This window comes from Rhodotorula paludigena (genome assembly GCF_050403205.1).
Source record: "Rhodotorula paludigena JCM10292 DNA, Rt_paludigena_JCM10292v1_ctg17, whole genome shotgun sequence".
NCBI classification, from domain to species: domain Eukaryota; kingdom Fungi; phylum Basidiomycota; class Microbotryomycetes; order Sporidiobolales; family Sporidiobolaceae; genus Rhodotorula; species Rhodotorula paludigena.
This window is the reverse complement of record NW_027481441.1, coordinates 196,661-224,425: the sequence shown is the minus strand read 5'-3', so window position 1 is coordinate 224,425 and position 27,765 is coordinate 196,661. Positions and strand designations below refer to the sequence as shown.

At 63.7% G+C, this 27,765-nt stretch overlaps 10 protein-coding genes across 10 annotated transcripts; 4 read left to right on the top strand and 6 right to left on the bottom strand.

The window, feature by feature from the left end:
• Positions 1–703: 703 nt before the first annotated feature.
• On the bottom strand, positions 704–2,055 carry JCM10292_001697 (uncharacterized protein; the record flags this gene model as incomplete). The annotated part of the gene is made up of 4 exons (XM_076648649.1): positions 704–710; positions 777–925; positions 1,000–1,068; positions 1,159–2,055. The coding sequence occupies 4 exons, from the start codon at positions 2,053–2,055 to the stop codon at positions 704–706; spliced, it is 1,122 nt and encodes a 373-aa protein (XP_076505838.1).
• Positions 2,056–2,568: 513 nt separating this feature from the next.
• JCM10292_001696 (uncharacterized protein) lies at positions 2,569–4,785 on the top strand (the record flags this gene model as incomplete). The annotated part of the gene is made up of 8 exons (XM_076648648.1): positions 2,569–2,752; positions 2,820–2,863; positions 2,920–3,019; positions 3,078–3,455; positions 3,526–3,839; positions 3,925–4,191; positions 4,267–4,567; positions 4,646–4,785. 8 exons carry the CDS (start codon positions 2,569–2,571, stop codon positions 4,783–4,785), a joined length of 1,728 nt encoding a protein of 575 aa, XP_076505837.1.
• A 306-nt stretch (positions 4,786–5,091) lies between these two features.
• Positions 5,092–5,639, bottom strand: JCM10292_001695 (uncharacterized protein; the record flags this gene model as incomplete). Its single annotated transcript, XM_076648647.1, has 2 exons — positions 5,092–5,426; positions 5,564–5,639. 2 exons carry the CDS (start codon positions 5,637–5,639, stop codon positions 5,092–5,094), a joined length of 411 nt encoding a protein of 136 aa, XP_076505836.1.
• A 635-nt stretch (positions 5,640–6,274) lies between these two features.
• Positions 6,275–8,311, bottom strand: JCM10292_001694 (isovaleryl-CoA dehydrogenase; the record flags this gene model as incomplete). The annotated part of the gene is made up of 11 exons (XM_076648646.1): positions 6,275–6,300; positions 6,401–6,516; positions 6,580–6,653; positions 6,726–6,754; positions 6,817–6,952; positions 7,060–7,203; positions 7,267–7,345; positions 7,409–7,705; positions 7,773–7,846; positions 7,921–8,082; positions 8,150–8,311. 11 exons carry the CDS (start codon positions 8,309–8,311, stop codon positions 6,275–6,277), a joined length of 1,299 nt encoding a protein of 432 aa, XP_076505835.1.
• A 160-nt stretch (positions 8,312–8,471) lies between these two features.
• On the bottom strand, positions 8,472–12,113 carry JCM10292_001693 (uncharacterized protein; the record flags this gene model as incomplete). The annotated part of the gene is made up of 8 exons (XM_076648645.1): positions 8,472–9,230; positions 9,301–9,740; positions 9,806–9,898; positions 9,970–10,697; positions 11,216–11,257; positions 11,359–11,493; positions 11,622–11,772; positions 11,945–12,113. 8 exons carry the CDS (start codon positions 12,111–12,113, stop codon positions 8,472–8,474), a joined length of 2,517 nt encoding a protein of 838 aa, XP_076505834.1.
• A 604-nt stretch (positions 12,114–12,717) lies between these two features.
• On the top strand, positions 12,718–15,551 carry JCM10292_001692 (uncharacterized protein; the record flags this gene model as incomplete). Its single annotated transcript, XM_076648644.1, has 2 exons — positions 12,718–13,253; positions 13,568–15,551. The coding sequence occupies 2 exons, from the start codon at positions 12,718–12,720 to the stop codon at positions 15,549–15,551; spliced, it is 2,520 nt and encodes an 839-aa protein (XP_076505833.1).
• A 663-nt stretch (positions 15,552–16,214) lies between these two features.
• KGD1 (alpha-ketoglutarate dehydrogenase KGD1) lies at positions 16,215–19,640 on the top strand (the record flags this gene model as incomplete). The annotated part of the gene is made up of 6 exons (XM_076648643.1): positions 16,215–16,409; positions 16,505–16,681; positions 16,749–16,998; positions 17,057–18,646; positions 18,707–19,425; positions 19,488–19,640. 6 exons carry the CDS (start codon positions 16,215–16,217, stop codon positions 19,638–19,640), a joined length of 3,084 nt encoding a protein of 1,027 aa, XP_076505832.1.
• Positions 19,641–20,584: 944 nt separating this feature from the next.
• Positions 20,585–24,142, top strand: JCM10292_001690 (sugar porter family MFS transporter; the record flags this gene model as incomplete). The annotated part of the gene is made up of 23 exons (XM_076648642.1): positions 20,585–20,703; positions 20,764–20,938; positions 21,010–21,087; positions 21,174–21,179; positions 21,294–21,300; positions 21,387–21,423; positions 21,502–21,594; positions 21,667–21,908; positions 21,979–22,072; positions 22,135–22,407; positions 22,482–22,498; positions 22,658–22,676; positions 22,772–22,846; positions 22,929–22,941; positions 23,017–23,070; positions 23,133–23,228; positions 23,295–23,330; positions 23,392–23,442; positions 23,499–23,538; positions 23,601–23,620; positions 23,685–23,740; positions 23,803–23,869; positions 23,954–24,142. 23 exons carry the CDS (start codon positions 20,585–20,587, stop codon positions 24,140–24,142), a joined length of 1,857 nt encoding a protein of 618 aa, XP_076505831.1.
• A 264-nt stretch (positions 24,143–24,406) lies between these two features.
• On the bottom strand, positions 24,407–25,652 carry JCM10292_001689 (flavin reductase family protein; the record flags this gene model as incomplete). The annotated part of the gene is made up of 6 exons (XM_076648641.1): positions 24,407–24,562; positions 24,622–24,729; positions 25,011–25,150; positions 25,217–25,347; positions 25,414–25,466; positions 25,575–25,652. The coding sequence occupies 6 exons, from the start codon at positions 25,650–25,652 to the stop codon at positions 24,407–24,409; spliced, it is 666 nt and encodes a 221-aa protein (XP_076505830.1).
• Positions 25,653–26,245: 593 nt separating this feature from the next.
• JCM10292_001688 (flavin reductase family protein) lies at positions 26,246–27,432 on the bottom strand (the record flags this gene model as incomplete). Its single annotated transcript, XM_076648640.1, has 7 exons — positions 26,246–26,407; positions 26,480–26,587; positions 26,657–26,719; positions 26,835–26,974; positions 27,057–27,187; positions 27,245–27,297; positions 27,355–27,432. The coding sequence occupies 7 exons, from the start codon at positions 27,430–27,432 to the stop codon at positions 26,246–26,248; spliced, it is 735 nt and encodes a 244-aa protein (XP_076505829.1).
• Positions 27,433–27,765: the final 333 nt, after the last annotated feature.

Sequence of the window (27,765 nt, the reverse complement as noted above, 5' to 3'; positions counted from 1 at the left end):
GCACCCCGACTTTCGCGACGACAACGACGAGCTCGGCGGCAGGATTAACGAGTGCGTCTCGTCTCGCTCTTCTCGCTCGCGCCCGTCTCGCTCGCTCGCTGTTACCTCTTGTCTTTGCCCGCGCTGACTCGCTCTGGCCTCTTGCTCAGGTCTGAATGGGACGCTGCATGGGATGCTGTCGGGCAGGGCTCGTGCAAGCATGAAGAAGCGGACGTCGAGGACCAGACCGAGGAGGACGAGGGCCGCGATGACGAGGAAGAAAAGGACGACGAGCCTCCTTTCGATCAGTACGTCCATCGCCCGTTTTCGTCCGCCTCGCGCACCACCTCGACGTCAAGCCTGCCCCTGGCCAGGACGAAGGCGACGACTCCGCCCCCGGACCGCCAGATGCTGGAGAAACTACGAGCGCTACAGCTCGAGAGGGTGGAGAGTGAGGGGCTAAGGACGAAGGGCGCGAAGGGCGCAATGCATCCCACACATGTGCATCCCACACATGCTTACCACAACGAGCAGCCGGGCGAGCGAGGGAAGCAGAGCGAGACAGCAAAGAAAGAGCAAGCGAAGGAAATTCGCTTCAGGGGAGGCGTAGAAAAGCGACGAGGGCCGAAAGTTGGTTTTTTGCAGGAGAAAGGACGACGAACGAACACCGCGCTTCCTCCCCAACCTCCCGCCCTCGCACCGAAAGCGACATCACGCGATGCGCTCAGGCCCTGCATACGCATCGGACGTCAGCGACCCGTCCTCACGCAGAAGGAGAGAGAGGGGGAACGACGCACGAGAGGAGGGTCTCCTTGAACTCCTTGGACGCGAGCTGCTGGGCCTGCTTGTGGCCCTGCTTCTTGGCGCCGGCCTTGGCGCGCTGCTCGGCGGCGTGAGCCTGGCGGAGCTGCGTCTTGGCGTACGGGTTGAGGCGGAAGAGGACGGCCTGTGCGCGCGCGAGACGGAAGAAGAGGTCAGGGGGCGAGGTTCGCTGGTGAGCGAGAAGGAAGTGGGACGCACGCGGTTGGTGAGCGCCGACTTCTTCTGGGTCCAGGGGCGCTTGGTGATGGCCGAGCCGGCCTCACGGAGCTGCGCGAGCGAGGACGCAGAGCGGAGTCAGCCTCGTCAACCGTCGAGTTGTCGCCCGCCGCGAGAAAGAGAGAAGGCAAAGAGACGCACGACAGCCTGGACCTCCTGCGACTGGATGATCGACGAGATGTCGGTCTGGGTGACCTTGTTGATCGGGAGCGAGTAGCCCGACTTGGCCGACTCCTTGCCGTCGTAGGTGCCCCAGATCTCGTCGAGCTGGGCAAAGGCGCCCTCGGTCCAGATGACAAAGCGGCCGAGGTGGCCGCCGGGCGCGAGCTGGAGGAGGTTGAGCGAGCGGACGTTGGACGTCTCGACACCGGGAACGTTGCGGAACGCCTTGACGAGGCCGTTGTCCTCGTTGTAGATGACGAGCGGGCCGCGGCGCTGGCGGAACTTGCGGTTGCGGGCCTTGCCGCGGCCGGCGCGGACCTTGCGCGAGGCAATGACCTTGGTCACGTCGGCGTGGGCCTGGAGGCCCTGGAGGGCGGCGACGGCCTCCTTGGTCTTCTTGATCGACTCGACGTCGTTCGAGACGACGAGGGGGATCTCGGAGACGCCCTCGATGCGGTGGCCGCGGGCGAGGACGAGCGACGGGAGCGCGGTCGCGGCGACGGCCGAGACGACGGCGAAGCGGCGCTGGTTCTGGTTGACCTTGACGTGCCACTTGCGCCAGATCTTGGTCGGCGCGAACATGCGACCGCCACGGCACATGTTGCCGAACGCAGCCTGGCCCGAGCGGTGCGTTCCACCACCGCCGACACGGGGGATACGCGCGACGGCGCGACCCGTGCCCCACGACTCGGCCGAGGTCTGGTGACCAGCGTTCTCGGCGACGGAGTACGGCTGGCGGCGGTTCTTGGCAACCGACTTGTGGATCTGGGCCACGACGTCCGAGCGGATCGGGGCGGTGAAGACCGCCGGGAGCGGGAGGGTGCTCGTGGACTCGCCCGCGAGCGAGCGGACCTGGACGACGGGACGGCTGGCCATTTTACTGTTCGAGTACGAGTGGTGCGCGGGCAGGCAGGCAGGGGCGGGTGCAGTGTGCGAGGTGGAGCGAGGTGAGGCAATATGCGCGAGCAAAAGTCAGTGCACCGTCCTGGCAGTCGCACGGGATGTCGCCGTGCTGGTCCGAAGCCTGTCCCAGCTGTTCCCTGTGGTCTCTGTGACCGTGTCCAGCATGCTGCCCGGCCTGCGCGTGCGCTGTAGGCGGCCAGAGGTGCCCATTGAGCTGACCCTCTAGGTCGACTACGCGTGCCCACACTCGCTCGCGGTCCGCTGTGCGCTCGTACGAGGTGGCGCTGGGGCCAAGCAGTGCAGTGTGCACGAGCTAGCGCAGACTCACGTCGTTAGTCGGTGTACAAAGAGAAAGAGGAGAGCGACGACGGCGACGGGGCGGCGACGGCGAGCGCGCGCGCGGGGACGAGCGCACGGCCACCCGCGCACCGCCAGCCTCGCGCAGCTCTCTCTCTCGCAGGGACTAGCAGCACCCAGGGACCCAGGATGAGCCACTACTCGGACTCGGACTCGGACTCGCCCGAAGACGGCACCTTCGACGACTGGACAGAGGACGAGCAGCCCGCGCAGTGCCTCTTCAGCGCGCACGTCTGCCCCTCGGCCAGGCTCGCCCTCGAGCACGACAGGGACCACCACAACGTAGACATTGCCCTCGTCGCACACACCCTCGGCGAGTCCTGCGCTCTCGCACGACCCCGCCCCGACGACCCCCGTCCTGACCTTCTCAACCCTCCCAGACTTCTTTGAGCGCATCCGCTTGATCAACTGGATCCGCGCAACCGTACGTCGTCCAGTCTACACTCGAGAGCACCCCGAGCTGACCCCGCTGCGCCACAGAACCCGGACCCGGCCTCCCTCCGCCGCCTCGACCGCAACGCTCCCTTCCTCGACGACGACCAGTACCTCAAGCCCGTCATCGAGGACGACCCCCTCCTCCGTGCGCACACCCGAGCCTCCTATGTCGAAGTCACCGCTGACCCCGCCAGCCCCCACAGAGCTCGACTTTGACACCCTCGTCCTCTCGCCCTCTTCCGCGCCCGATGCCTCGTCCTCCTCCTCCTCCTCCGCTCCCGCCGGTCTCGCCCCTCCCGTCCCCTCCACTTCCGGGCCCTCGTCGCTCGACCCGTCCGCACAGGACGTGATCGACGCGCTGCGCGCGCAGCTCTCGGACGCGCACCAGGCCAACGACCAGCTGCGCCGCATCGTGCGCTCGCGTCTCGGTGGCGTCATGGGCCTCGAGGACGCGGCGGCAGCGGCGGCGGAAGAAGCTGCTCCCGTTGAGGGGAAGGGCAAGGGGAAGGAGACGGACGAGGACCAGGGAGAGGCGGTCCACAAGGACGACGACCACTACTACGAGTCGTACCAGTACAACGGTGCGTCATTCTGTCTGTCAGTGTAAGGTCGTCGACAGTGCGGCTGACTCGAAGCGGCGACGCTGCGCAGACATCCACGAGATCATGCTCAAGGACCGCGTGCGCACGCTCGCGTACCGCTCCTTCATCCTGCACCCGTCCAACGCCGCGCGCTTCGACGGCAAGGTCGTCCTCGACGTCGGGTGCGGCACGGGCATCCTCTCGATGTTTGCTGCGCAGGCCGGCGCGCGCAAGGTGTACGCCGTCGACGCGAGCAACGTCGCGTTCAAGGCGATGCGCAACGTAAAGGCCAACGGGTTTGACCGCACGATCGAGGTCATCAAGGGCAAGGTCGAGGAGATCCGTCTTCCGGAAAAGGTCGACGTCATCATCTCCGAGTGGATGGTGCGTCTTCTCTCTCTCGCTGCGCCGACTCTCCAGAGCGACCCCGCTCGTTCCGCAGAGCTGATCCCGTTCGCGCGTCGCACAGGGCTACTGCCTCCTGTACGAATGCATGCTCGACTCGGTCCTGTACGCGCGCGACAAGTACCTCGCGCCGGGCGGGCTCATGGTCCCGTCGCAGACGTCGATCCTCCTGAGCGCGTTCGCGGGCAAGCCGTGGTACGCCGACCGCGTCGACTTTTGGGACGACGTGTACGGGTTCAAGATGGAGGCCATGAAGGACAAGATCGAGGACGAGGCCATCATCGAGGTCGTCGACAATGGTGAGGTCGTCAGCGACGAGGTCTCGATTGCGGTGCGTCCGGGACTCGCCCCGTGTCCGCCCTCTCTCTGCCGTGCCCTGTTGCTGACAGCCATTCTCGCCAAACAGGACATCTACACCCAGACGGCGACCATCTCGTCCCTCTCCTTCACCTCGCCCTTTGTCCTCCCCATCACGCGCGCGCCCCTCTCGTCGCCCAACGAACCGCACAACATCACGCTGCACGCGCTCCTCGCGCATTTCGACACGTTCTTCACCTCGGCGCCGCGCCTCCTCTCGCCGCCGCAGCGCGACGCGAGCGTCGCGGGCGCCGAGGGCGAGGTGTTCTTCACGACGGGCGCGTGGGACACGCCGACGCACTGGAAGCAGACGATGCTCGTCTTCAAGGACCCTATGACCGTCTCGGTCGGTGCGTCCCGCCTCCCTCTTTCCTCTCTCTCTCTCGAGCGAGCGAGAGAGGTGCTGACCGGGTCGAGGAGGCACACAGGGGACCGCCTCGAGGGCACGATCACGGTCGCCAAGAACCCGGACAACTCGCGCGAGCTGTCGATCAGCGCGACGTGGGCACACTTTGGGCCCGACGGCGAGAAGAAGGGCGAGAGGGTGCAGGGGTGGGTCGTCCGGTAGGTAGACGCTGAATACAGCGCGGCAACGACGACACTCTTTCCATTGCTGCAGGATGTGCGCTTGTACTTGCTGCTCGATCCCACTCTGCTCAGCATTCGACCAGCTTGCTCTGGTGACGCTGCACACTCAAGCTGGAACAGGTGAGTTCGCTGTGCAGAGCAGGGCTCCACTCGTGGTCTTCCTCTACAGCTACGAAACATGTCAGCGCGCTTGCGCGATCTGGAAGCACCGACCCGGCACACCGTTTGCGTCGTCCTTCTCCTCCTTCGCCTCCTCGGCACGATTTCCCCGATTACCCTCCCACGCCTACTTCCTCTCCGTGTACTCGCGCACAAGCTCGCTCGACATCAAATCTTTCGCGTCGCCGCCGCCGAACAACGACGCGTCGGCGAGGATGCGCAGGATCTCGCTCGCGTAGGCGATCTGCGCCCTGTTGTCGCACAGGACGTCCCAGCGCTCGGTTCCGCTGCAGTCCATTTGCTGCTCGAAGGGGCGGTGGGTCGTGCGCCAGAGCGCGAGGAGCGGCGGGCCGGACGTGCGGAGGTGGCAGGCGAGGAGGGCGGCGTTGTTCGGCTCGTGGCAGTCGAGCAGGCCGTCGAGGACGGGAAAGTCGCCGTGAACAAAGCGGTGCACGATGTACGCTGTGACCGCTCGAGACCTCAGTAGAGTCCGTAAGGTTGCTGTGCGGGGGAGACAGCTTGCTGGAATTGAGGTCGGCGCTGTCGACGCAGTCATCAAGGCCAGCCAACGAAGCCGCCACAACACGCCTGCACAGGACATGGGTAGTGGCTGCACTTGGGAATAATCAGCTCGAAAAAGCCGAATTTGACAGAAGAGCTTGCACTGGTGAGCATGTTCGACCAAAGCCACCAGCTGCGCCCGCGCAACCTTCGCCTCCCCGCGCAATGTGCCCGCGTCCTCCTGGTGCCCGCTTCTGGGGGACCGGATCACGCTGTCGGAAGTCGGCCCTCGTCTACCGGTGAGTTGCTGCGCGAGGTCATGCGATCTAGACGAGGTGCGGGAGCGAGTGGATGGTCGCGAGGGCGCGAGAGAGCGAAACAGGAGGGACGGGCGAGTGCTGCGGAGAGCGATGACGCTCGAGCGTGCAAGAGAGCGGCGTCTTCCAAAGAGAGCGGGCAAGGCGAGGCGCAGGAACGAGAGAGAGGAGAAGAGCGCGAGCGAGACCCTCGAAGCGGGCGAGCGAGGGTCGAGCGCAATGCTCGAGCGGAGTACGGTGCCCAAGCTCGTCTTGGCGCAGGCACGCAAGAAGCACTGCCACCGTGTGAGCATTTCCCGGGCGATGTAATGCAGGCGAGGACGTCCTGGGGGCTGAGCCTTCTCAAACGCTCCCGCTGTCGCTTTCCTCGCCAATCCCCTCTGAAAGTCGAAATTAGGGCAGGCGTACGAACGAAAGATTGCATACAGGCTTACATTGCTATGCGCACGGACGAGAGGAGGTGTAGGAGGCGGGCACAAGCGGGAGGCGGGGTCATGCCGCAGCAGCAAAGTCGTTGTCTGTGTGCGCAAGGCCTTGTCAGCGCTCCATCATGTCAACGAGGCGCGGGCGGCCAGGCAGCGCCAGGCGCTTCCAGAATGGGAGAAGCCGCCGACTTACTGAACTCGCGACCGATGAGCAGTCGCCGGATCTCCTGCGTCCCGGCGCCCACCTTGTACAGCAGCGCGTCGCGCAGGAACCGGTTGACCTCGTACTCGTTCGTGTAGCCGTTGCCGCTGTGTCCAGGAGCTATTAGTCGGCTGCGGGACGGCGGAGCGAGCGGGCGAAACGCGACAAACCCGAGCATCTGCAAAGCCTCGAGGCAGACCTCGACAGCGCGGTCGGAGGAGTAGAGGATTGCGCCAGCGCAGTCCTGTTAGAGTCGGAGGCGGGATGAGCGAGTCAGCTGCGATGGACAAGAACCGAGCGAATGAGGCGGACGAACCCTGCGAGAGACATGGCCCTCGTCGCAAGCTGTCGACGAGCTTGATCAGCACCGCTCTTGGTACGAGCGACAAGCACAAAAGAGTGCATACCTCGCGCCACACTGTACAAGTACGCCCGGGAGGCCGACACCTTGGTGTACGTGTCGGCAATCTTGCCCTGCATGAGCTGGAACGTGCCGACGGGGACACCGAACTGCTTGCGCTCGTGCACATACGGGAGGGCGTACTAGTGTGAGGCTCGAGCGTCAGCTCGACGCTCTCTTCATTGACGCGGAGGCGCGGGCGGCCAATGCCCCCTCGACCTCGCCGAACGACAGAGCAAGCAAGACGCACGTCCAAAGCCGCCTGCATGAGTCCGAGCGGGCCACCGCTCAGCACGATGCGCTCGAGGTCGAGACCGCTCATCAGGACCGCTGCGCCGCGGTTGAGCTGCCCGAGGATTTGGCTCGACGGAACGAAGCAGTCTTCGAAGACGAGCTGGGCGCGATGACCGAGTCAGTTTACGGGATGTAGTGAGCGCCGTGGTCGCATGATTCGCACCTCGCACGTGTTTGAGCCACGCATGCCGAGCTTGTCGAGCTTTTGCGCGGTCGAGAAGCCCTCCGTCCCCTTCTCGATGCTGCACGCGTCCGAATTCGGTACGGCATTCTCCAGTGTTCAAGAGATGCGAGAGAGGACTCACATGAAAGTTGTGATGCCCTTGGACGCCTTCTCCGGCTCCGTCTTCGCGTAGACGATCAGAACGTCTGCGTCCGGACCGTTCGTGATCCACATCTTGCCGCCGTTGAGCACGTAGCCTTCATCGCCGCCCTTCGTCGTCTTCGTCGCCCTCAGCTGCATCGAGACGACGTCGCTGCCGGAGCCGACCTCGGACATGGCGAGCGAGCCGACGCTCTTGCCTGAGAGGAGGCCGGGGAGGTAGCGCTCCTTCTGTGCGTCCGAGCCGTGACGCGTGAGCTGGTTGACGCAGAGGTTCGAGCTACGGGTGCTAAAGGTCAGTCGGTATCCTCATGCCTGTTGATGATACAAATGAGCATGAGACGCACTGTGCGCCGTACGACAGCGCGATGGACCCGGACGCCTCTGAGATCGCCTCCATCACGACCAGGTGGTCGAGGTACTGCGCAGGACGGACTCGACGTCAGTCACAGGAAGCGGAAGGATCGCTCGTCCGGGCTAAGTAGCAGAACGCACTCCCTTGCCCAGTCCGCCGTCCTCTTCGGGGACCGTGACGCCAAGCAGGCCCATCTCGCCGAGCTTCTGCCACATTTCAAGCGGGAACGCATTGGCCTTGTCGACCTCGGCCGCACGAGGCGCGATCTCGCGCTTTGCGAACGACGAGACGGTTTCGCGCAGCTGCGGCGGTCGTCACTCCCTGTCAGTTCGCCCGCCATTGGCCTTGACAGGGTCGCAGTGAGCACACCTCGAGCTGATCATCCGTCAGGCCAGTCAGATGCGGTGCATAGCCCGTGAAGGACCGCGAGACGGCAAGCCGGCGGGCGAGGTGTGGGGACGGTCGAGCGGAGACGGCGGTGCGGGAGCGTGAGAGCGAGAGCAGCGACCGAAGCGGGACGTAGTGCGTCATTCCTGCTGCTTAGGCGGAGGCTGGCGAGAGACGATGTGAAGAGGGAGTCGGCGCATCGGCACACCAAGACGGCGAGCCGACGAGGTGGGGGCGCCTCTCCTGAACCACGCACCGGAAGCAACAGGGGTGTGCGTGCATCGCAGCGCGTCTATTCGTCTATCTACAGCACGAGGGACCACGCGTCGCCCTCGCGGTCGTCGCCGCACAGCCGCGCCCACTCGAGCGCGACGAGGTACGCATACACGAGCGCGTCGTCCCGCCTCGCGCACTTTTGCGCCCACTCGCGCCCCTGCATCGCGATGCGGTACAGCTCCTCCTCGTGCGCGACGCCATGCCGCACAGCGTCGAGGTCGCGCGGCGACAGCTCCGGGAAGCCCTGCTGCGCTGCGACGCGCGGGACCGAAGCCGTCCCGAAAAAGTAGGCGAGGAGGTTGTACAGCTCGGAGAAGCGCACCGAGACGGGCACGTAGTGGTACCACGGTACGAGGGTGTCGTCGAGCGCCTGCGTGAACAGCCGGCTCTTGAAAACGGCCGAGCGCGAGCGCATCAGGCTTGGGAAGCGTCCCGAGTAGGCCGTCCCGTCCATGTCGAGCACGGCCTTGAAGAGGTAGTTGGTCGAGAATGGGATCCAATTCTCAGCCGTGAAGCGGAACGACGGCTCGGTACGCTGCGCCTCGAGCGACCCGTCCTCGCCGTGATGATCCGTTGCCGTAAATGCAACGTCGACAAGCGCGGCGTTCAGCGCCGTCGAGGGGAGCACCGCCGTCATCGTCTTGTTGTCGGACGATGCGAGGATGACGCGCTCCTGGTGACCCCACTCGATCAGGCGGTTGACCTTGCTGACGAGTCGCGACCGCATCCAGCCCATCCAGTTCAGCTCGACCGACCGACCGCCCGTATTGGTGCCGCGCCAGTACAGCTGCACTCGAATGAAGCCGCGTCAGGCTCCTTCTCTCCCAAAACGGCTGCGCCGGAGGGGTCGCACATACCTGGTTCGCCTTGCCCTTCCAGTCGACGTCCTTCCCCTCCTCGTAAGGCATTTTGTCGAGCCACTGGTACCAAGCGGGGACGAGGATGTCGGCGAATCCGTCGATCTTGCTGTTGGAGAAGACGGGCCACAGCCCGTCCGTCCAGCTGAAGCTCAGCGGGCGGCTGAACGTCTGATGCAGCTCTTGCAGGTCCGGCTGATCGCACCACGAGGTGCGCTCGAGCTCGGGGTCGAAGAGGAACGCGCCGCGCGAAACGGGCGTCGTGAAGCGCGAGGTGTAGCGTTGCGAGATGTGCGGGTTTGCGCCTGGTAGAGGGGAGAGGGGCGCGCGGCGAGCGGCAGAACCCGGTGGACAGGTTTGCCGGATGACGTCGTAGGCAGCGGGGGCGTTGGGCGCGTTGAGCTCATGAAGGACAAATTCGTCAAGCTGCACAGGTCGAGCTGCACGGAGGGAACGAACGGTGAGCGAGGACAAACAGGTTGTCTCGAAGTACCAGGCAGCTCACGTCTTCGCCGTCTCCCTCGAGCTTCGAGAGCTACGCGCTCCTCATAAGGCAGCACCACTCGAGGCTCGTCGAGCTGATTGACGAAGAAGTCGACTGCAGAGCGGGTCCGTCGTCAGCTTCGTCTCCGGACTGCGCGCGCGGTTTCTCGACCCGAGAGAGCGCACCATCGGGTAATCGCACGCCTTCGTCGATCAAGCCCTGCAGCATCTCGCTCCACGCGACCCGCGCATACTGGTTCTCCATGTCCCGCGCACCGGTCCCGACGCCGTCCTGCCGCATCTCGCCCCACCCGACGAGCCTCCCGTCCCTCACACGCACCCTCCCTAGCGCCGAGCTGTCCTCCCCGCCCATGCGGTCCATCCTCTGCCGGATCTCGGCGCCCTCGACGCCCCACCACACGCGGAGCGCGTCGTACAGCCCCTCGAACCCGTCGATCCGGCACGCACCGCGGCGCACCGCAAAGTGGTACCACGCGTCGAACCCCTTGGGCGGGCGGCGCCCGTCGTGCCGCGCGCGGTAGCGCTCGACGGCCTGCTCGAGCGTCTGCGGCTCGTTGGCGCGGCGCTGGGCGTGCGAGTGCGCCGCACGCGCGAGGAGCGCGGGGACGGGGTGCGGGACGGGGATGGGCGCGGTGAAGGGGAGCGGGAGGAGCTTGATGCAGAGGAGGACGAGCGTGACGAGGACGAGGCGGTTCGTCCAGCTCATGCGCAGGACGAGAGACGATGCCTGGCGCGGGACATGCCGCAGCCGTGCCAGTCCGCCTCGCCGTACGCCACCACCGTACGAAGCACCGTTGAGCGGGCCGGGCAGAGCTCCTCCCGGCTCTCCTGGTCCTCCAAGAGCTTCGGCGTCGCTCAACTTGCGCTTGACCGAGTCGCCGAACGCCATCCTCCTGCTCACTACTGGACGCGCGTGCTGGAGCTCTGAAGCAGCTGCGCGTCCCTCCTCGAGCCAGCTGAACTGCACAGGGTCGACGTTGATCGGGCCGATCGCTTAGGCGATGAGGACGAGTGGAGCGAACTGCGGGGTTCTTGCGCGTGTGCAGCCGTCCGGAGAGCGTCAACAGAGCAGTGCTGGGTATCGGCGGCACTGCTGGGTATCGTCGCGGCTAGCGAGCAGACGCAAGCGCCAAGAGCGGGCGTGAGGGAGAGAGACCGACGGCGGAGGCAGACCTCAGTTCGGCCCCTTGCACACGACACGAGAGTCGCTTGCGCTTGCAGGAAAGGAACAGAGTAGCGCGCTCGCAACTGGTAGGTAATTGCTTAAATGAGAAGACTGGACCCGCCGCGTTACACGCACACACACCCAGTCGGACACAACCTCTACTTGCTACGCGCGACGCAACACAATACGAGGAGCAGCGTCAGTATGAGCTTCTCAGTAGGCGAGTATGTAAAGGCCCGAACGCACGTGTGGTGAATCCGGAGCTTCTTCGCCGAGTAGTTGTAGTTGCTGCACGAGCGAGAGGGCGAGTGAGCTTCGTATCCGCCACAAACCGCGACAGCTGGAAACAGCGAGGGTGTCAGAGTCGAGGTCACGGATGCTCGACGTACTGTGCGTAGCTCTTGGGGACAAACTTCTGCACGTTGGGCGCCTGCAGCTGCCACTCCCACCCCTGGCGCTCGGCAAACGCGATCGCGTCCTCCTTGGTCGAGAACTTGAGGTGCGTCCCTTGCACGTAGTCGCCCCTGTCGTCACGAGAATGCGGTAAAAAGCGGAAGATTGGGCGGGAAAGGCGGGACGTAGGGAGGAGCAAGAGGAGGGCAGTCAGTATAGGTCCTGCGGCATTGACAGACGAGTCGGATGGGTAACGCACGACGACGCCCAGCCCATGAGCGGGTTCTCCCATCGCCCGGCACCCTGCAGGATGTCCCAGTCGAGGCGCCAGACGTGCGAGTTGGTCTTGGCCGACTGGGTTGCGGGGGGCGCGGGGCGGTAGATGCGGACGGGTCGGCGGTGGAGCTCGTCTGTATGTGGTGTATACAGCACGTTGCGCAGGTCGCAGAGCGGATCAAAGGGCGAGCGCGAGGAGAATAGCGAGTTGCGATGAGGACGCGAGACGGCGAGGGCAACCCGGTCAGCACTCGCTCTGCCGGATCTGTGCGTATCTCTAGGTGTCTGAATAGGGGCAGCACGCACCAGGAGCACCAGAAACGACGCCTGCCTGGGTGATCTGGCCCTCGGGCTTCTCGGCGGGAACGACGTTGCGGCCCTCGACCTCGACGGCCCGGACGGGGATGTTGGTCTGCGCGCGCGCAGAGGCAGAGAAGGCACGCGTGCTCGAGCGGAGTGCGGGTGCGCGGAGCATCGTCGTTGTGAGGGGCGAGGAGGACTATAACCGGCGAGTAAGGCCTGCGCCGATTCGCTCCTTACAACGAGACTCTACCGCCGCTCTCGATGGACCAAGTGCTGCTGCGATGACTTGCATTGCATGAGTGCACACGAGTACAACCAGCCGACCGCCTCAATGCGCTAGGCCGGATTCTCTCGCTCTTTCGTTCTCCTGCTTCCTGCTTGTCGTCTCTCGTCCCTGCAGCAGCTACTGCGCAATGCTGCCCGTGCAACTGCCGAAGAGGTACACCGTTACACATGTCGTCACGGTAAAGGCGAAACACGGCCACGCTCAGGCCTCCGAGGGAACGTCCGCTCGAACGGACACGGCGGAGCGCGGAGCTGTCCTTGCTCACCGCATCTTGTGGTGCTGCCCGCTTCTCTACTCCCACGTGAGCTCATCCTGACCTTCGTCGCGAGTGGCGGTCGAGGCTGCTTCCCAAACCCGCCGCTTCCCTTATCTCCCTGCCACTACTCGTGCGCCCTCTGCTCGCTCACGCCTCCACCTGCACGGGTTGGACAGCCGCCGTGCGCTTCGACCCTCAAGCGACTGTCGCTCCTCGAGCCCTGCGCAGACACCCATGGCCGACATAGCAGTCGATCCGCCTCCGCCCACCGCAACAGCAGTGCAGGAGGATCCTCCTCCAGCCGCGTCCCCAGCCCCAGCACCGGGCGCGACGTCTACGGAAGCCGACAATGAAGCAGGCGCACCGCTTGAGCCGGATGCTGCGCCTTCATCGCTCTCAGCATCGCTCTCAACATCGCCGCGAGATGCTCCTGCAAGCGCAGCACAACAGGACGGCGCGACACCGGCCGCCGGCAGCCGCACGGCAGACGCTCAGGAGGTTGACGATATACTCCGCCTGATGGACCCGGCGCAGGTCTTCTCCCGCCGCACGAGCGAGAGCCCGCCAGCCAGCGTACCCAAGGAGCAGATGCGCGTCAAGCCCACGCATCCGACTCCCCGGGGGACAGCAGGCGACCCGGTCAAGGGCTCACAGCAGCAACCGCCGACGAAGCAGGCCAGCGCTCAGCAGAGGAAACTGCAGGAGGTGATGCGTCGTGCGGGGGCGGGAGCTTCGGGAGGCGGCGAGTTCGAGGTGTCGAAGGAAAGGAGGTACCTTAGCTGTGCGTGCTTCTCCAATTCCATATTTTGGATGATAGCGCAGACCAAATGACAAACCTTGTGCACTGGTGCAGGCGAGAACTGCAGGATTCGCAAACGTGCTTCGCGTTCTCTTTGCTTCAAGCAGAGGATTCTGCGGTACTGACGTTCGTCACGCCGGCAGTCAAGTGTTCGCGTCATGCCGTATGTATGTCGTGCGAAATGCGCGGCGAGAAGTGCGTGTGGACACATGGACCACCACCACGGTACGCCTATCTCTCTGCTGCAGTCCATCCTTCCGCTCACTCGCCTCTTCGAATCCTCAGCCGCAGCCTCGCCGAAGTGCAAGAGGGCATCAACGAGAACCGCGTCGAAGCCCTGCGCCTCGAGCGCCTCGTCCGCATCCTCTCTGCGCGCTACGTCGCGCGCGAGGCGGCGCATTCGTCCGCCGAGGGCAGGCCGTTCCGCCCGCCACCAACGATGACCGACGTCATCGAGACGGAGATGCGCGAGCTCGAGGCGATCCGCGCGGCGGTCAACGGAGGAGGCCTTGGGCGAAAGGGCGCGAGGGCGTCGACGAGGGGGAGCAAGTCGCGCACGAGCCCACTCGAGGACGCAGAGGCGCTCCTGTCGTTTGCAGCGACGCCGAGCGTCGGCTTTTCGGGCATGCAGCGGCGCCTGATTGCCGACAACGGCGACCTGCTAGTGGACGATGGCGGACTCGACGACCAGCCGGGCGACTGGCTTCCCTCGCCTCCGGATTACCGCGGCGCGCCGCAGGGTCCCGTGCGACCCTTCATCACGCAGGACCCGACGCCCTTTGCGCAGACGGGGCAGCGTCCGACGCACATCGTCGTCGTCGAGCCAGACGGGCGAGTCGCGATACAAGCCGCAACACCGTCCCTGCCCGTTCCGCCTCCTCTTCCTCCGACGTCCTCTTCTTATCCGACATTTCCGACATTCCCGACCACCGCACAGCTACCGCCCAAGGTCCCGCGCCCCGACCCAACCTACTTCTTCCCGCTCCTCCCCTCGCCCCTCATGTCGCCGCGCTCCGTCAGTGCCGTCGCCGAGACGCGCGCGATCGCGCTCGCGGTGCAGCGCGCACCCGAGACGCTCGAGGCGCGCAGGTGGGTGCACGAAGAGCGGTGGCGCGCGGCGGTGCGAGAGAAGGAGCGCGACGAGGTTGAGGCTGAAACGAGGAGGAGGCGCGAGAGCGAGGCATGCGTCGTGAGGGGCGAGGACGGGTTCTTCTACGCGCCTGCGATGGTCAACGGGGCGGCATCAGCGCCGCCGCCGCCGAGCGACGAGCAGCTGCAGCTGGCGCAGTCGGTCGCAGCAGCCTGGGCGGCCATGCAGCAGGATCCTCCGTCCGCTGCACACGCCGACGCTGCGCCGTCCGACGCACCTTCCGCTCAGGCTCAACATACGAGCGCCTTTGCCATCGTCGAGCCATACCGCCCTCTCCGCCCGCTGGGCGAATCCGACCCGACCCTCGCGCCTCTCGCGAGCCTCACGTCCAGCGCCGTCTCGCGCCGCCCCAGCCTCTTCCTCCTGAGCCCGTCGACCTCGCACGCCCCGCTCGTGGCTGCGAATGCCTCTTCGTCGGGGAATGCAGCACGGCCAACGCTCTCGCTCGACGCGGCCGGTGCTACCGCCGCGTCGCTCTTGAGCCAGTACTCTCTCCTGCGCACGCCAAGGGCAGGCGCGCTCCTCTCCGGCCTCGGGCTCGGCGGGGCCGCCGCGGGAGCGGGAGCGGGAGGGCGGCGCATCTCGCTGTCGCCGCTGACGGGGCTGCGGAGCGCGTACCCTGCGTTCGGGTTCGTCGAGGATGGGCTGAGACCCCTTGGACCAGGGGCGGTGGGGTTGGGCGGCGGAGGGGCGGGCGGGCTCGAGCGGAGCGCGCTCGAGGAGCTGCTTGGGCTGGGAGGAGGGGCGGAGCACGAGGCCGATAGCGGCGACGAGCGGTTCGAGCCGCAAGTGGAGAAGCGCGCGGCGGGTGAGAAGGAGCGGGAGCGAGTTGGAGACGAGCAGCAGCGGAAGGAGCACGGACAAGACGAGTGGGATAGATTCGAGCCGCAGCTCGAGAAGCGGCGGACGTCGCCTGCTTCTCCGCGGAGCAAGGAGTCGGCGGCAGCAGCACTCGGGGACGGGGACGACGCGATGGACGTCGAGACGGATCTCGGCGCCGCGTCGGACGACGGCGCGAGGAGCTCGGTCGCCCCGTCGCACAGCGCGAGGAGCGCGAGCGGACGCAGCATGAAGGACGACGGTGACACGGCGAGTGACGACGAGACGGATGCGGAGTAAGCCTATACTGAGCGCAGACGGGTCGGTATGTATGTGCTGGAATAGAAGCGGCGACACGAAACTTCAACAAGCGGACGAGAAGGCCGACGAGACAGCAAGTAACCCCAAATCAACACTCCGTGTAACCCATGCTACGGCTGTGGGCAACGATTTGCGAGCCCCTAGACATGACCTCTAGCCGACCCGGTGCAAGTCGGCACGCAGGCCAATGTGATCCGCGGGAAAGAATGACGGCGAGCGACAGTGCATCAGGTCCGGCGCAGGCCTGCATCGGCTCAGGCCAGGGGACTCGAGCAAGGCAGAACCAGCACGCAGGTCAGCTTGCAGCGGGAACGGAGCTGGGCTGCGGTAGCCGGCACGAGCAATGATGAGGACGAGCGAGAGGCGGGCACACGACAGCGACCGCGGCGCTTTCGGGGAAGCTAATGCGCCCACTCGCTTGCTGCTGCACTCGTGAGCCCTGCTGTGCCCCGCCCTGCCAATCCGACGCGCGAGGGCGCGCAGGAGAGGGCGGCGGCGGGTCAGCCCGAAGCGCGCTCGACTTCGGAAGCGGCGTCTCCTCCTCGCCCCGCGCTCCCCTGCCGGTTCCGACTCGAGAGGCGCACGCGTGCAGCTGCCAGCCCTCGAGCCACGCCACAGGCAACCCTCCCCGCTTTGCCCCCCATGCTCGCCGCCGCCCGCTCCCTCCGGGCCTCTGCCCGGCCCCGACCGCTCGCGAGCCTCTCGCATGCTCGCACCGCCCCAGTGTGTGCCCGCGCGTTTGCACAGAGTGCCGCACGCACCGCCACGCCCAGCGATGGCTTTGCCGCCGGGTCCAACGCTTCGTACGCCGAGGCCATGCTCGAAGAATGGAAACGTGTATGTCTCTAGCACCTCACAGCAATGTTCCGGGCGTGAATGTACCGCCCGAGGTCTCAGCACGAGTAGGTTGAACTGACCGAACGACCGCGCAGGACCCGTCGTCGGTGCACGCGAGTTGGCGCGCCTACTTCGAGGCGACCGAGGGCCGTGGCATTCCCAGCCAGCAGGCCTTCCAGGCGCCGCCCATTGCCCTCGGCGAGAGTCTCGAGGGTCCCGCACCCGTCTCGCTCGGGCTCGGCTCCGGCGGGCAGATCGAGGACCATATGAAGGTGCGGCGCCACTCTGACCCCTCTCCGCCCGCACTTTCCCGCTGACGCGCTGCCGCACACCTTGCAGGTCCAGCTCCTCGTCCGTGCGTTCCAGGTCCGCGGCCACCACATTGCCGCGCTCGACCCGCTCGGCATGAGTGAGGCCGACCTCGACGCCTCGACGCCCTCGGAGCTCACGCTCGAGCACTACGGCTGGTCCGAGGCTGACCTCGACAAGGAGTTTGAGCTTGGCGCGGGTATCCTTCCGCGCTTCAAGAACGCTGGTACCGACAAGATGACGCTCCGCCAGATCATCGACACCTGCAAGCAGATCTACTGTGAGAGGCCTTCTTTGCTCTCTTTGCGACACAGCACTCACCCACCTTTCACCTGCAGGCGGCTCGATCGGTATTCAGTACATCCACATCCCCAACCGCGACGAGTGCGACTGGATTCGCGAGCGCGTCGAGATCCCGAAGCCGTGGAACTACTCGGCCGACGAGAAGCGCGCCATCCTCGACCGCCTCGTCTGGTCCGACTCGTTCGAGCGCTTCATCGCGTCCAAGTACCCGAACGAGAAGCGCTTCGGCCTCGAGGGCGCCGAGTCGCTCATCCCGGGCATGAAGGCCCTCATCGACCGCTCGGTCGACCACGGCGTCAAGTCGATCGTCATGGGCATGCCCCACCGCGGTCGTCTCAACGTCCTCGCCAACGTCGTGCGCAAGCCGACCGAGGCCATCCTGGCCGAGTTCGCGCCGTCGCAGGACCCGAACGAGGAGGCCGCCGCCGACGTCAAGTACCACCTTGGCGCCAACTACGTCCGCCCGACGCCGAGCGGCAAGCGCGTCTCGCTCTCGCTCGTCGCGAACCCGTCCCACCTCGAGGCCGAGGACGGCGTCGTCCTCGGTAAGACCAAGGCGCTGCAGCACTTTGAGGGCTCGTCCGACACGAGCACCGCCATGGGTCTCCTCCTGCACGGTGACGCCGCCTTTGCCGGCCAGGGCGTCGTGTACGAGACGATGGGCTTCCACGACCTCCCCAACTACGGCACGGGCGGCACGGTTCACATCATCGTCAACAACCAGATCGGCTTCACGACCAACCCGTCGCAGGGCCGCTCGACGCCTTACCCGTCCGACATTGCCAAGGCGATTGACGCGCCCATCTTCCACGTCAACGGCGACGACGCCGAGGCCGTCACGTTCGTGCACCAGCTCGCGGCCGACTGGCGCGCAAAGTTCAAGAAGGACGTCGTCATCGACATCATCTGCTACCGCCGCCACGGCCACAACGAGGGCGACCAGCCCATGTTCACGCAGCCCAAGATGTACGAGACAATCAAGAGCAAGCCGACGACGCTCTCGATGTACACCGAGCAGCTCGTCAAGGAGAAGTCGTTCACCGACGAGGAGACGGAGAAGCACAAGTCTTGGGTGTGGGGCCTCCTCGAGGAGTCGTTCACAAAGTCCAAGGAGTACAAGCCGACGTCCAAGGAGTGGCTCTCGTCGTCGTGGGACGGCTTCCCCTCGCCGCGCGAGCTCAAGGAGAACGTGCTCGAGGCGCGCCCGACCGGCGTCGAGCTCGACCAGCTCAAGCACGTCGGCAAGGTCATCTCGTCGGCGCCCGAGGGCTTCTCGGTCCACCGCAACCTGCAGCGCATCCTCAAGACGCGCGGCTCGTCGGTCGAGGACGGCAAGAACATCGACTACTCGACGGCCGAGGCGCTCGCGTTTGGCACGCTCGCGCTCGAAAAGGTGCACGTGCGCGTCTCGGGCCAGGACGTCGAGCGCGGCACGTTCTCGCAGCGCCACGCCGTCCTCCACGACCAGAAGACGGACGAGCAGTACATGCCGCTGCGCCACCTCGGCGACGGGCAGGCGCCCGTCACCATCTGCAACTCGTCGCTGTCCGAGTACGGCGTGCTCGGCTTTGAGCTCGGCTACTCGCTCGTCGACCCGTCCCTCCTCGTCATCTGGGAGGCCCAGTGTGCGTTTCCTTCAACCCGATTGCGAGTGTGGCTGTGCTGACTCCGTTGTGCGACCGCAGTCGGTGACTTTGCCAACGGTGCTCAGATCATGATCGACCAGTTCATCGCGTCGGGCGAGCGCAAGTGGCTCCAGCGCTCGGGTCTCGTCATGTCGCTCCCGCACGGCTACGACGGCCAGGGCCCGGAACACTCGTCGGCACGCATCGAGCGCTTCCTCCAGCTCTGCGACGACCATCCCTTCATCTACCCGACGCCGGAGAAGCAGGCGCGCCAGGTCCAGGACTGCAACCTCCAGATCATCTACCCGACCGTCCCGTCCAACATCTTCCACGCCATGCGGCGTCAGATCCACCGCGACTACCGCAAGCCGCTCGTCGTCTTCTTCTCGAAGAACCTCCTCCGCCACCCGCAGGCGCGCTCGTCGATCGACGAGTTCGGCCCCGACACGTACTTCCAGCGCTACATTGCCGAGTCCGAGCCGGAAGGCTTCGCCGCGCCCGAAGACGTCGTGCGCCACATCCTCTGCTCGGGCCAGGTCTACTACACCCTCCTCGCCGAGCGCGAGAAGCGCGGCCTCAAGAACGTTGCCATCTCGCGTATCGAGCAGCTCTCGCCCCTTCCTTACGACCTCATCACGCCGCATCTTGACCGCTACCCGAACGCGACGACGTACTGGGTCCAGGAAGAGCCCATCAACAACGGGGCTTGGACCTACGTCCAGCCTAGGATGGAGACGGCGATGCGGGAGACGGAGCACCACGCCAACAGGCGCATCTACGTGAGTCCTAACTCGGTTCTCTGGTCCTCCGCCTCGTCCTCACCTTACGCTTTGCCTTGCAGTACGCCGGTCGTGGGCCCACCTCGTCGGTGGCCACGGGCTCGAAGAAGCAGCACGCACTGGAAATCGAGCAGTTCTGCGACGCCGCGTTCGACCTCGATGCGCACCGCGTCGAGTTCGACGGCCAGGCCGCGCACAAGAAGGGCGACTTCTGAGCGCATCCTCGCCCCCCCGTCCTGCCTCTGCTCGTTCACTCTCACTCGCATTTAACCACCTCCGTCTGTCCTGGATATCGACCCTCTCATCCCCGCCTCTGTGCCCCTCCTCCCTACGCCCTTCGTTCCTTCTCCATTTTCCTCCTCCCTATGTCTCTTCCTCCACCTGTGGCCATCTACACGAATCAAGACACCTTCTCGCAGCAACCAGAGTCTCCATCTCAGAGCATGAGCTTCGGCGGACAGACGCGAGCAGGAGAAGGAAGCGAAGATCACCAGCTGCTGTCGTCCTCCCCCTCCATTGCGGTTGCAGACTTGGTCAGAGCATGGCGCCTCATACATCTCGGACAATCGGGCGCCCGCATCGTAATTTGCTTGTGCAGGAGACGTCCCCCCTTGCTCCCTCGCTTCGCTTTGCTCAAACCCGATCAGCACACGTCTCTCCGCTCGAATGCTGCCTTCTTGCTTCTCGAAGCTCGCATTGGTACAGTGCGCCGATGCAGGACCACCTTCACGCCGGCAGAGCTGGTGCGCGTTGTGTCGCCCTCACCCATCGCTCAACCTTCGTCCAGCTAATTTACGGACGCCGATGACGCACACGGACGGACGAAGCTGCGTGCTGCGGCTTGTCAGGTCCTGTCAGTTGGCTCAGGGCTGTGCAGACTGCTGCTCGGCGCGCGTGTCAGCTTTCTCGGCCAGCGCATCTGTACGGCTTGGCACGCTCTCAGCTTGCCGTCTTCGGCCTCGGGCGGTGTGCATGCCGGCCCTTCGACCCTATCGCACAAGAAATGCCGTCGAGGGGAGTGCAGGGTCGGGGCCTCCGCAGCGGAGCCTTCCGGCGCCTACGGAGTGCCAAGAGCTTCGGCATACCTGGCCCCGCTGCTTTCGTCGCAGAGCGTGCTGCCTTGCTTGCTTCCCTCACCTAACCTGCTGTCGCTTACGGCATGCACGAGAAGATTTCACGGACGGTGTCGCATGCGAGCGGCACCATCGTCGGCTCGACAGCCGAGGATGCGCTCGAACAGCAGAAGCGCGTAGACGCGCTCATGGCCAACCCGCTCATGTACGTTGTTTGTCGCTGAGCGCGGCCAATACTCAGGCTGACAGGCGCTCAACCGAACAGTGGCAAATCGCAGGAGGAGCTCTTCCGCGATGTCGACGAGTGGTGCGAGCGCATCGGGCTCACCGAGAGCCGCGAGCTCTTCTACAAGGCTGCGCTTGTCGCTCAAGACCGCGCAAACTTCGAGCGTCTGACCCAGCTGTCTGAGGAGGAAAAGGACATCCTGCGCCGCGAGGTCGTGAGTGACCTTCTCACTTCTCGTTCTGTTCCGTAATGACCGTGTCTGACTGAGCCCACGCATTCGTGCAGTCGAACCCCTACCTCCAGTCAAAGACGCTGTACTGGACGGTCTTCATGTGCTCAATGTCTGCTGTCGTGCAGGGCATGGTACGTCGTCTCACCTCTGCAAACCCCTCGATCTCGACTTTTCACTGATGACACATTCGCTTAACGCGCGGCTTCTACTTGCGCAGGACCAGGTGCGTTCGCCCACCAATGCGAGCGCGTTCTCGTCTCCCAGCCGGCCTCAGCCGTCGCAGCCACTGACTTATGGGCGAGCAATTCACTGATTTCGCTTGACCAACGGCCCGCAGAGTGTCAGTAAGTTGTCAATCACTTGTTTCTACCCTTGGCTGTCTCCGGTTGCGTCTCATTGACTCCGAATTCGCCGTTCTTGCCGTTTTCAGTCAATGGCGCGAATCTGTACTGGCCAGAGCAGTTCGGGTGAGTCCCACAGCCCTTCAACACACTTTTACAAGCCTTCCAGAGATGTTTGGAGATGTCCTGACCCCTCTCTTGCAGAATTGGGAGCAGCAGCACGTCCGACACGCTCCTACTCGGCCTGGTTGCCTCATCTCCGTACCTCTGCGCGTCTCTGCTGGCTTGCTGGTTGACGTATGCTCTCGTGCTGTTGGCGCCGTTCAGCGAGCGCGTCAGAATCCGCGAAATTGACCATTTGACCCGCAGACACCCGCTCAACCACTACTTTGGCCGTCGCGGGACCATCTTCATCTCCACCCTCTGCGCTGGCCTTGGCTGCATCTGGAATGCCGTCACCAACAGCTGGCAGCACCTCTTCGTCTCGCGTCTCTTCCTCGGATTCGGCATCGGTCCCAAGTCGGCAACAACGCCCACTTTCGCAGCGGAGATTGCGCCGGCTCGTATCCGTGGCGCTCTCGCCATGCAGTGGCAGACCTGGACCGCTTTCGGTTAGCTTCTCTTCCGAGCCATTGACGGCAGAGTTGATTTCATGGCGCTTATTGCTCCCATTTTCCCCAGGCATCTGCCTCGGCACGGTGTCGTCTCTCATCTTCAAAGATGTCAACGATGTCCCCAACATCACGGGTCTCAACTGGCGTCTGATGCTCGGCTCGTGCGTGTTTGAGAAACTTCCAGTGCCCCTCAGGGTTTGCCTGACGCTTATCTCTTAAACAGTGCCGCTCTCCCCGCCATCTTCGTCTGTGCTCAAGTCTACTTTGTGCCCGAGTCGCCCCGCTGGCTCATGAAGAAAGGTCGTCACCTCAAGGCGTGGGAGGCGTTCCTCAGATTCCGTCGCACGCCGCTGCAGTCGGCCATTGACATGTACTACACCTCGAAGTGCATCGAGATCGAGGAGGAGATGAGTGCCCGCCGCCAGCGCAGTGTACTTGTCGAGCTTGTCACGGTCCCGCGCAACCGCCGCGCCATGCTCGCATCCTGCACGGTCATGTTCGTTCCGCTCTTCTCATGCACATGGATGGTCATGCTGATGTACTGACCTTGTGACACGTCTGCTTTGACAGGTTCATGCAGCAGTTCTGTGCGTATCGACGTCATGCTTAAGCGGAAGCAGCGGACTGACCCGCTCGTCTCCCTCCGACTCTTCCGTCACTTGCGGAACTCCTCGCCTCTCATTTCATCCCCATCCACTCTCTGCTTGTGATGTCCGACCCGCACACCGCCTTCTCTGCCAAATCAGGCGGAATCAACGCGATCGCGTAAGTACTCGTTTCCTCGTGACTCACGCCCTCCCCGTCTGCAAGCGCTCTCGCTGCTAGTGAGCTCGCACTGACTTTGTCCTGCATGCGATTAGGTACTATTCCTCGACCATTTTCCAGGAAGCCGGCCAGGGTGTTACGACCGCCCTACTCGGATCGTTCGGTTACGGGTAAGACCTCTCTCGGCTTGTACAGCCTGTGTGTGGCGCTCTTGACTATCAACAGTGGACTGACATCCTCTCCTGACGGCAGACTCATCAACTGGGTAAGTAACTGACCGAGCCAATGCTGAAGGCGGGTGCTTCCCGTCTGGCCCGCACTGATCCGCATGATCACCTAGGTCGGCTCGTTCCCAGCGTTTTTCACGATTGACCGATGGGGCAGGCGGTCTCTGGTGACTTCTCTTCTCCAGATCGCTCGTCCGTTCGTCCGGCCGCTAACCCACCTTCCTCGAAGCTGCTCTTCACTCTCCCCTTCCTCTCGTTGTTCATGTGGATCGCCGGATCGGGCTTCTGGCTCGAGACTGACCAGCAGCAGCTCGCCATGGTCATGGTCAGTCCGCTGTCTGAGGGATTGCGCTCATATAGGAACTAACCATCTCGCAACCTTCCCGCTCAGACCGGCGTCTACCTGTTCGCCGCTTTCTACGGACCCGTACGCTTCCCTATCTTGTCCTTGCGCGTCTCTTCAATGTTTGAAACGATCCTCCCCATAGGGTGCCGGTCCTGTGCCTTTCTCGTACAGCGCCGAGGTGTATCCGCTCCAGGTATGGCGTCCTGCCAGGTCCTTGCGATTTTATCCGCTCACGATGCGAGACCGCAGGTCCGCGAGCTTGGCATGTCTCTCGCAACGGCAACGACGTGTGCGTAGTGATTCGTTCACTTCGGTTGCGCATCTCTGATCTGACGCTTTTTTAAATCACAGGGTTTTTCAACTTCCTGAATGTATGCCCAAGGTTATTTCCCAAGACGTGCGAGCAGCGCGCCCTGACATAGTCACCCGTGACAGGCACTCGTGTTCCCGCTTCAGATCCGCCGCTGGACCCCCGCCGGCGCCTTCTACTGGTGCGCTGCGCTCTCTTTGTGCTCTTATCGCCATCGAGCTGACACAGGTCTCACAATGACAGGTTCGGAGGCTGGAACGCCGTTCTGTGGTTGATGGTTCTCATGTTCTGCCCGGAGACCAAGGCCTTCGTACGTCCTGAACCGTCCCACGCCGCTTTCACATCTTGCTGACTCTGTCGACTGCTCCCTTGCGCCTCTCGCGCCTTTGTGCAGACACTCGAGGAGCTCGACGAGGTCTTCTCCATGAGCACTGCGCGCCAGGCTCGCTATGGTCTCGCGTCGCCGGCCTTCTGGTTCCGCAAGTACATCCTCCGACAGAACATCCAGCGCACTGCGCTTCACCATTACCACCCGAGCGAGCACAAAGACCAGCCCAAGATGGAGCATCGCGAGGTTGTCTAAGCCACCGCCGTTGCCCAAGCCACTGCCTCTGCCCTCGTACACAGCCCTCTTCAGTAAATAAACCTTTGTGAAGACTTCCGCGGCGTGAAGACAGTGGAGTAGAGCGTGGAAGCAACAAGAAAGACGCGAGAAACGTTGTCAAGGTCGAAGCACCTCGAGTCGAGGATGAGAGTGGTTTGTGCGGCGCTGATCAACGGGGACTCATCCTCATGCGGTATGGTAACCTGCCTCATAGGGGAGTAAGGCAGAGTGCGCAGCACATTGTCAAGCACGAGTCGCAACGGCTGCCAAAGTGTCTTCTGCCTTTCCCTCAACCTTCGAGTCCGCCTCGACCTTCTCACGCAGCTTCGTGGTCAGCGCCATTGGCGTCCGCTCATCCCCCGGTACCAGCATGTCGAAGGTCTCCGTGAGCTTGACATACTGCAACAGGAAAGCCCGCTGTGAGCGCCCCGGAGACAGGTTGCGATCTGCAAGCGTACCTGGAAGTAGCCGCAACGAGCGATGGGCTGCGTTTTTGCGACGTCGATCATGCCATTCGTAAGCGCGCTCTCGTCAATGTGGATACCGACAACGCGCCCAATGACGACCTGCAGCGGCGGATGGAAAGTGTCAACCGTGCAAGCTCGCCACGACGGAGGAAGCGCGGAGCGACGGTCGCAAGAAAAACCCGGACGCCGCGACAAAGCGCGACCAGCAGAAGCAAGCGACTTACGTCTACTGTGCCCATCGCTCCATTGCCGGGGATGTGCAATGTTGACTGGTATTTGCACTCGAACTGCAGGTGAGGTTGCGGGAGTGGACTTGAACGGTCAACGCTGACGGTCCGGTGCCTGGCTGGCGCGACATCACCGCAAGATCAGGTGCTCACCTTGACGGGCGACTGCTGCACCATGGGCGTCTTGATCACGCTGCCGACCTGCTTCGTCAAGCCCGCCAGCTCAAACTCGTCATTGCCATATGGCACGCCCATCGCACTGATGTTCATCGCTTCTCGCAGCTCGTAGGTAGCTGTAAGCATCAGGCACCTATTAGCGAAGTCTGCTGCATGAGCCCAGAGCAAATGGCGAAACGCACTCAAGGACCAGCAGAACTCGCCCTCCCGCTCCGCGTTGATCACCGTGTCTTTCCGCTCGCCGTTCTCCGGCTTCTGATTTGCCGAGAACATGACGAGAGGCGGGTCGGTGGAGAGGGTGTTGAATTGCGAGCTGCAGTTGGTGCAGACAGGTCCGTCAGTCCTTCGAAGGAAAGGAGAACAGGGCAGGACAACGCACTATGGCGCAATGTTTGCAGACCCATCCTTGTTCAGCGTTGAGATCCAGCCGATCTGACAGAAGCAGAGCATCGTCAGCGGGCTGAGGGAAGGTCGTGAAGCGGAAGGCCTCGCTCCAAGAAGCAAGAGCAGGAGAACGGGAAAGCGCTAGAGCAGACGCACTGGACGAGGGACAACGCATGCTTTGAAGGGGTTGAATGGTAGCCCGTGGTCGGTCACGCCAGGCTTGTAGAAGACCATGATTCCGCAGGCAAGCGTGGAGTGCTGGTGGAGTGCGAGACTGAGGAGGCGCAAGCGAAGCCAGCAGCGCGATGCAGCGTGCACGAGGAGTGAGCGTGTAAGCAGAAGCCAAGCAGTGCAGCCATTTCGCCGGCAGTCGTGCCCGGATCCGTTGCTCGGCCGTGGCCGCCCGTTATCTTCGCCGCCGGCGGCGGGGGCGGCGCACCGCAGATGATCGGGGCAGTTCTGAAGTGCATTCCAGGGCCTACGAGAAGACGAGCAACTTCTGCACAGAGGAGCTCACAAGAGGCAGGGTGCGGTGCGCGTGAGGGAGGGAGCAGACTTGCGCCGCACCGGCCGCACGCTGCGAGAGCAAGGCAGCGAGACAACCACCCTTTTTCGTGCCTACCACGTTAAGCAGACGCATTCTGCGACGCTGTGTCAGGTTAACGGACCGAGGGCAATTCACTGCAGCATGAAGAAGAGGCGGACAGGCGAGATGCTTCCTCGTGCGCCTCAGGCCCATCCAGGCGAGAAAGGGAGCCAAACTGCACTTGACTTACAAGCCAGCGCGCCGGTTCTGCTAATAGAGTACAAAGACACTGCCCGTCTCTTCAGACCGTTGGAGTCATCGTCTCGGGGTCCGCCTCGCCATCTTGGCGCTCGTATGCGCCGGTCTTCATCTCGCCGTTCGCCTTGGCCGACCCTTCCAGCCCAGCGCGCACGCGCGAGTCGCCGGGGATGACCATCTCGAACGTCTCGGTGATCTTGGCGTACTGCAAGTCGAGCACGCAAGGTGAGTCACCGCCAAGCCAGCTCGAGAGAGGAAGCGAGGACTGGGGATGCACCTGCCAGTAACCGCAGCGGGCGATGGGCACCGTCTTCGAGATGTCGATCAAGCCGTTCGTGAGGACTCGGTCGTCAATGTGCACCGCGACAACACGGCCGATGACGATCTGTGAGCGTTGGAGAGATAGGGAAGGACATGGAGTCAGCTCATCGTGGAGGTCACGAGAACCACGCACATCTACCGAGCCCATCGGTCCATTGCCCGGAAGCCGTATCGTCGAGTGATACTTACATTCAAACTGCAGACAAACATGTCAGTCTTGTGAGTCTGCGGTAACGCCGCTCGTGTTACCGCTCGTAATAGCGTTGCCGCGCCAAGGAGGCAGCTAGAGCTTTCTAGAGCAGGGCACACACCTTGACCGGTGACTCCTGAACCATGGGCGTCTTGACGAGTCGTCCGAACTGCTTCGTCAAACCTGCCAGCTTGAACTCGTCCTCGCCGTAAGGCACCTGCTCGGCTGTGATGTTGACGGCTTCTCGCAGGTCCCATGTCGCTGCAGCGTAGAAAGAAGTGAGCGGGTGTAGCGGTCCAGAAGAGCATGCGCAGCGCCAGCTCTCGCAAGCAGGAAGACCTACCGAGCGACCAGCAGAACTCGCCGTCCCGCTCGGCATTGACGACCGTGTCCTTGCTCAGCCCGTCCTCGGGCTTCTGATTCGCCGAGAACATGACCATGGGCGGGTCGAAGGTGAGGTTGTTGAACTGCGAGCTGCAATTCCTCGAGATCAGCAATGCGATTCCGGACCAAGCGCTGGCACGAACCTACTAGGGTGCAATGTTGGACGTGCCATCCTTGTTCGTGGTGGAAATCCAGCCGATCTTAGCGAGGGAGATGTCAGACCAACTGGCTACTGCAGCTTGAAGGAAGTCGCGCACCGGTCGTGGTACCACGCAGGCTTTGAAGGGCGAGAAGAGCAGCCCGTGATCCGTCACACCAGGCTCGTAGTAGACCATCGCAGCGAGAGCAGTCAGGCAATGAGGTCGAGGTAACGGGGCGAACGCGAGACAGAGCAGCGAAAGAGAAGCGGGAGCAGTGGGGCAGGGAGCTTGGCAGAATCAGTGGACACAGCGAGATCGTCACGCAGACTCGCAAGTCAGCACGGAAAGGTGGAGATGTGGCCGGCCGGCCCTCACCCCGGGAACTTCCAGCCGGGAGCCGTCTCGGCAGAGAACTGAAGTCGATCCGCGGGAGGGAGAAGCGACAGCGCTGACCGTACACTCTGCCGTAGCGTTCTCACGGTGTACACACAGCCCAGAGATGCAAGGCAAGGACGAAAAAGGACGGAC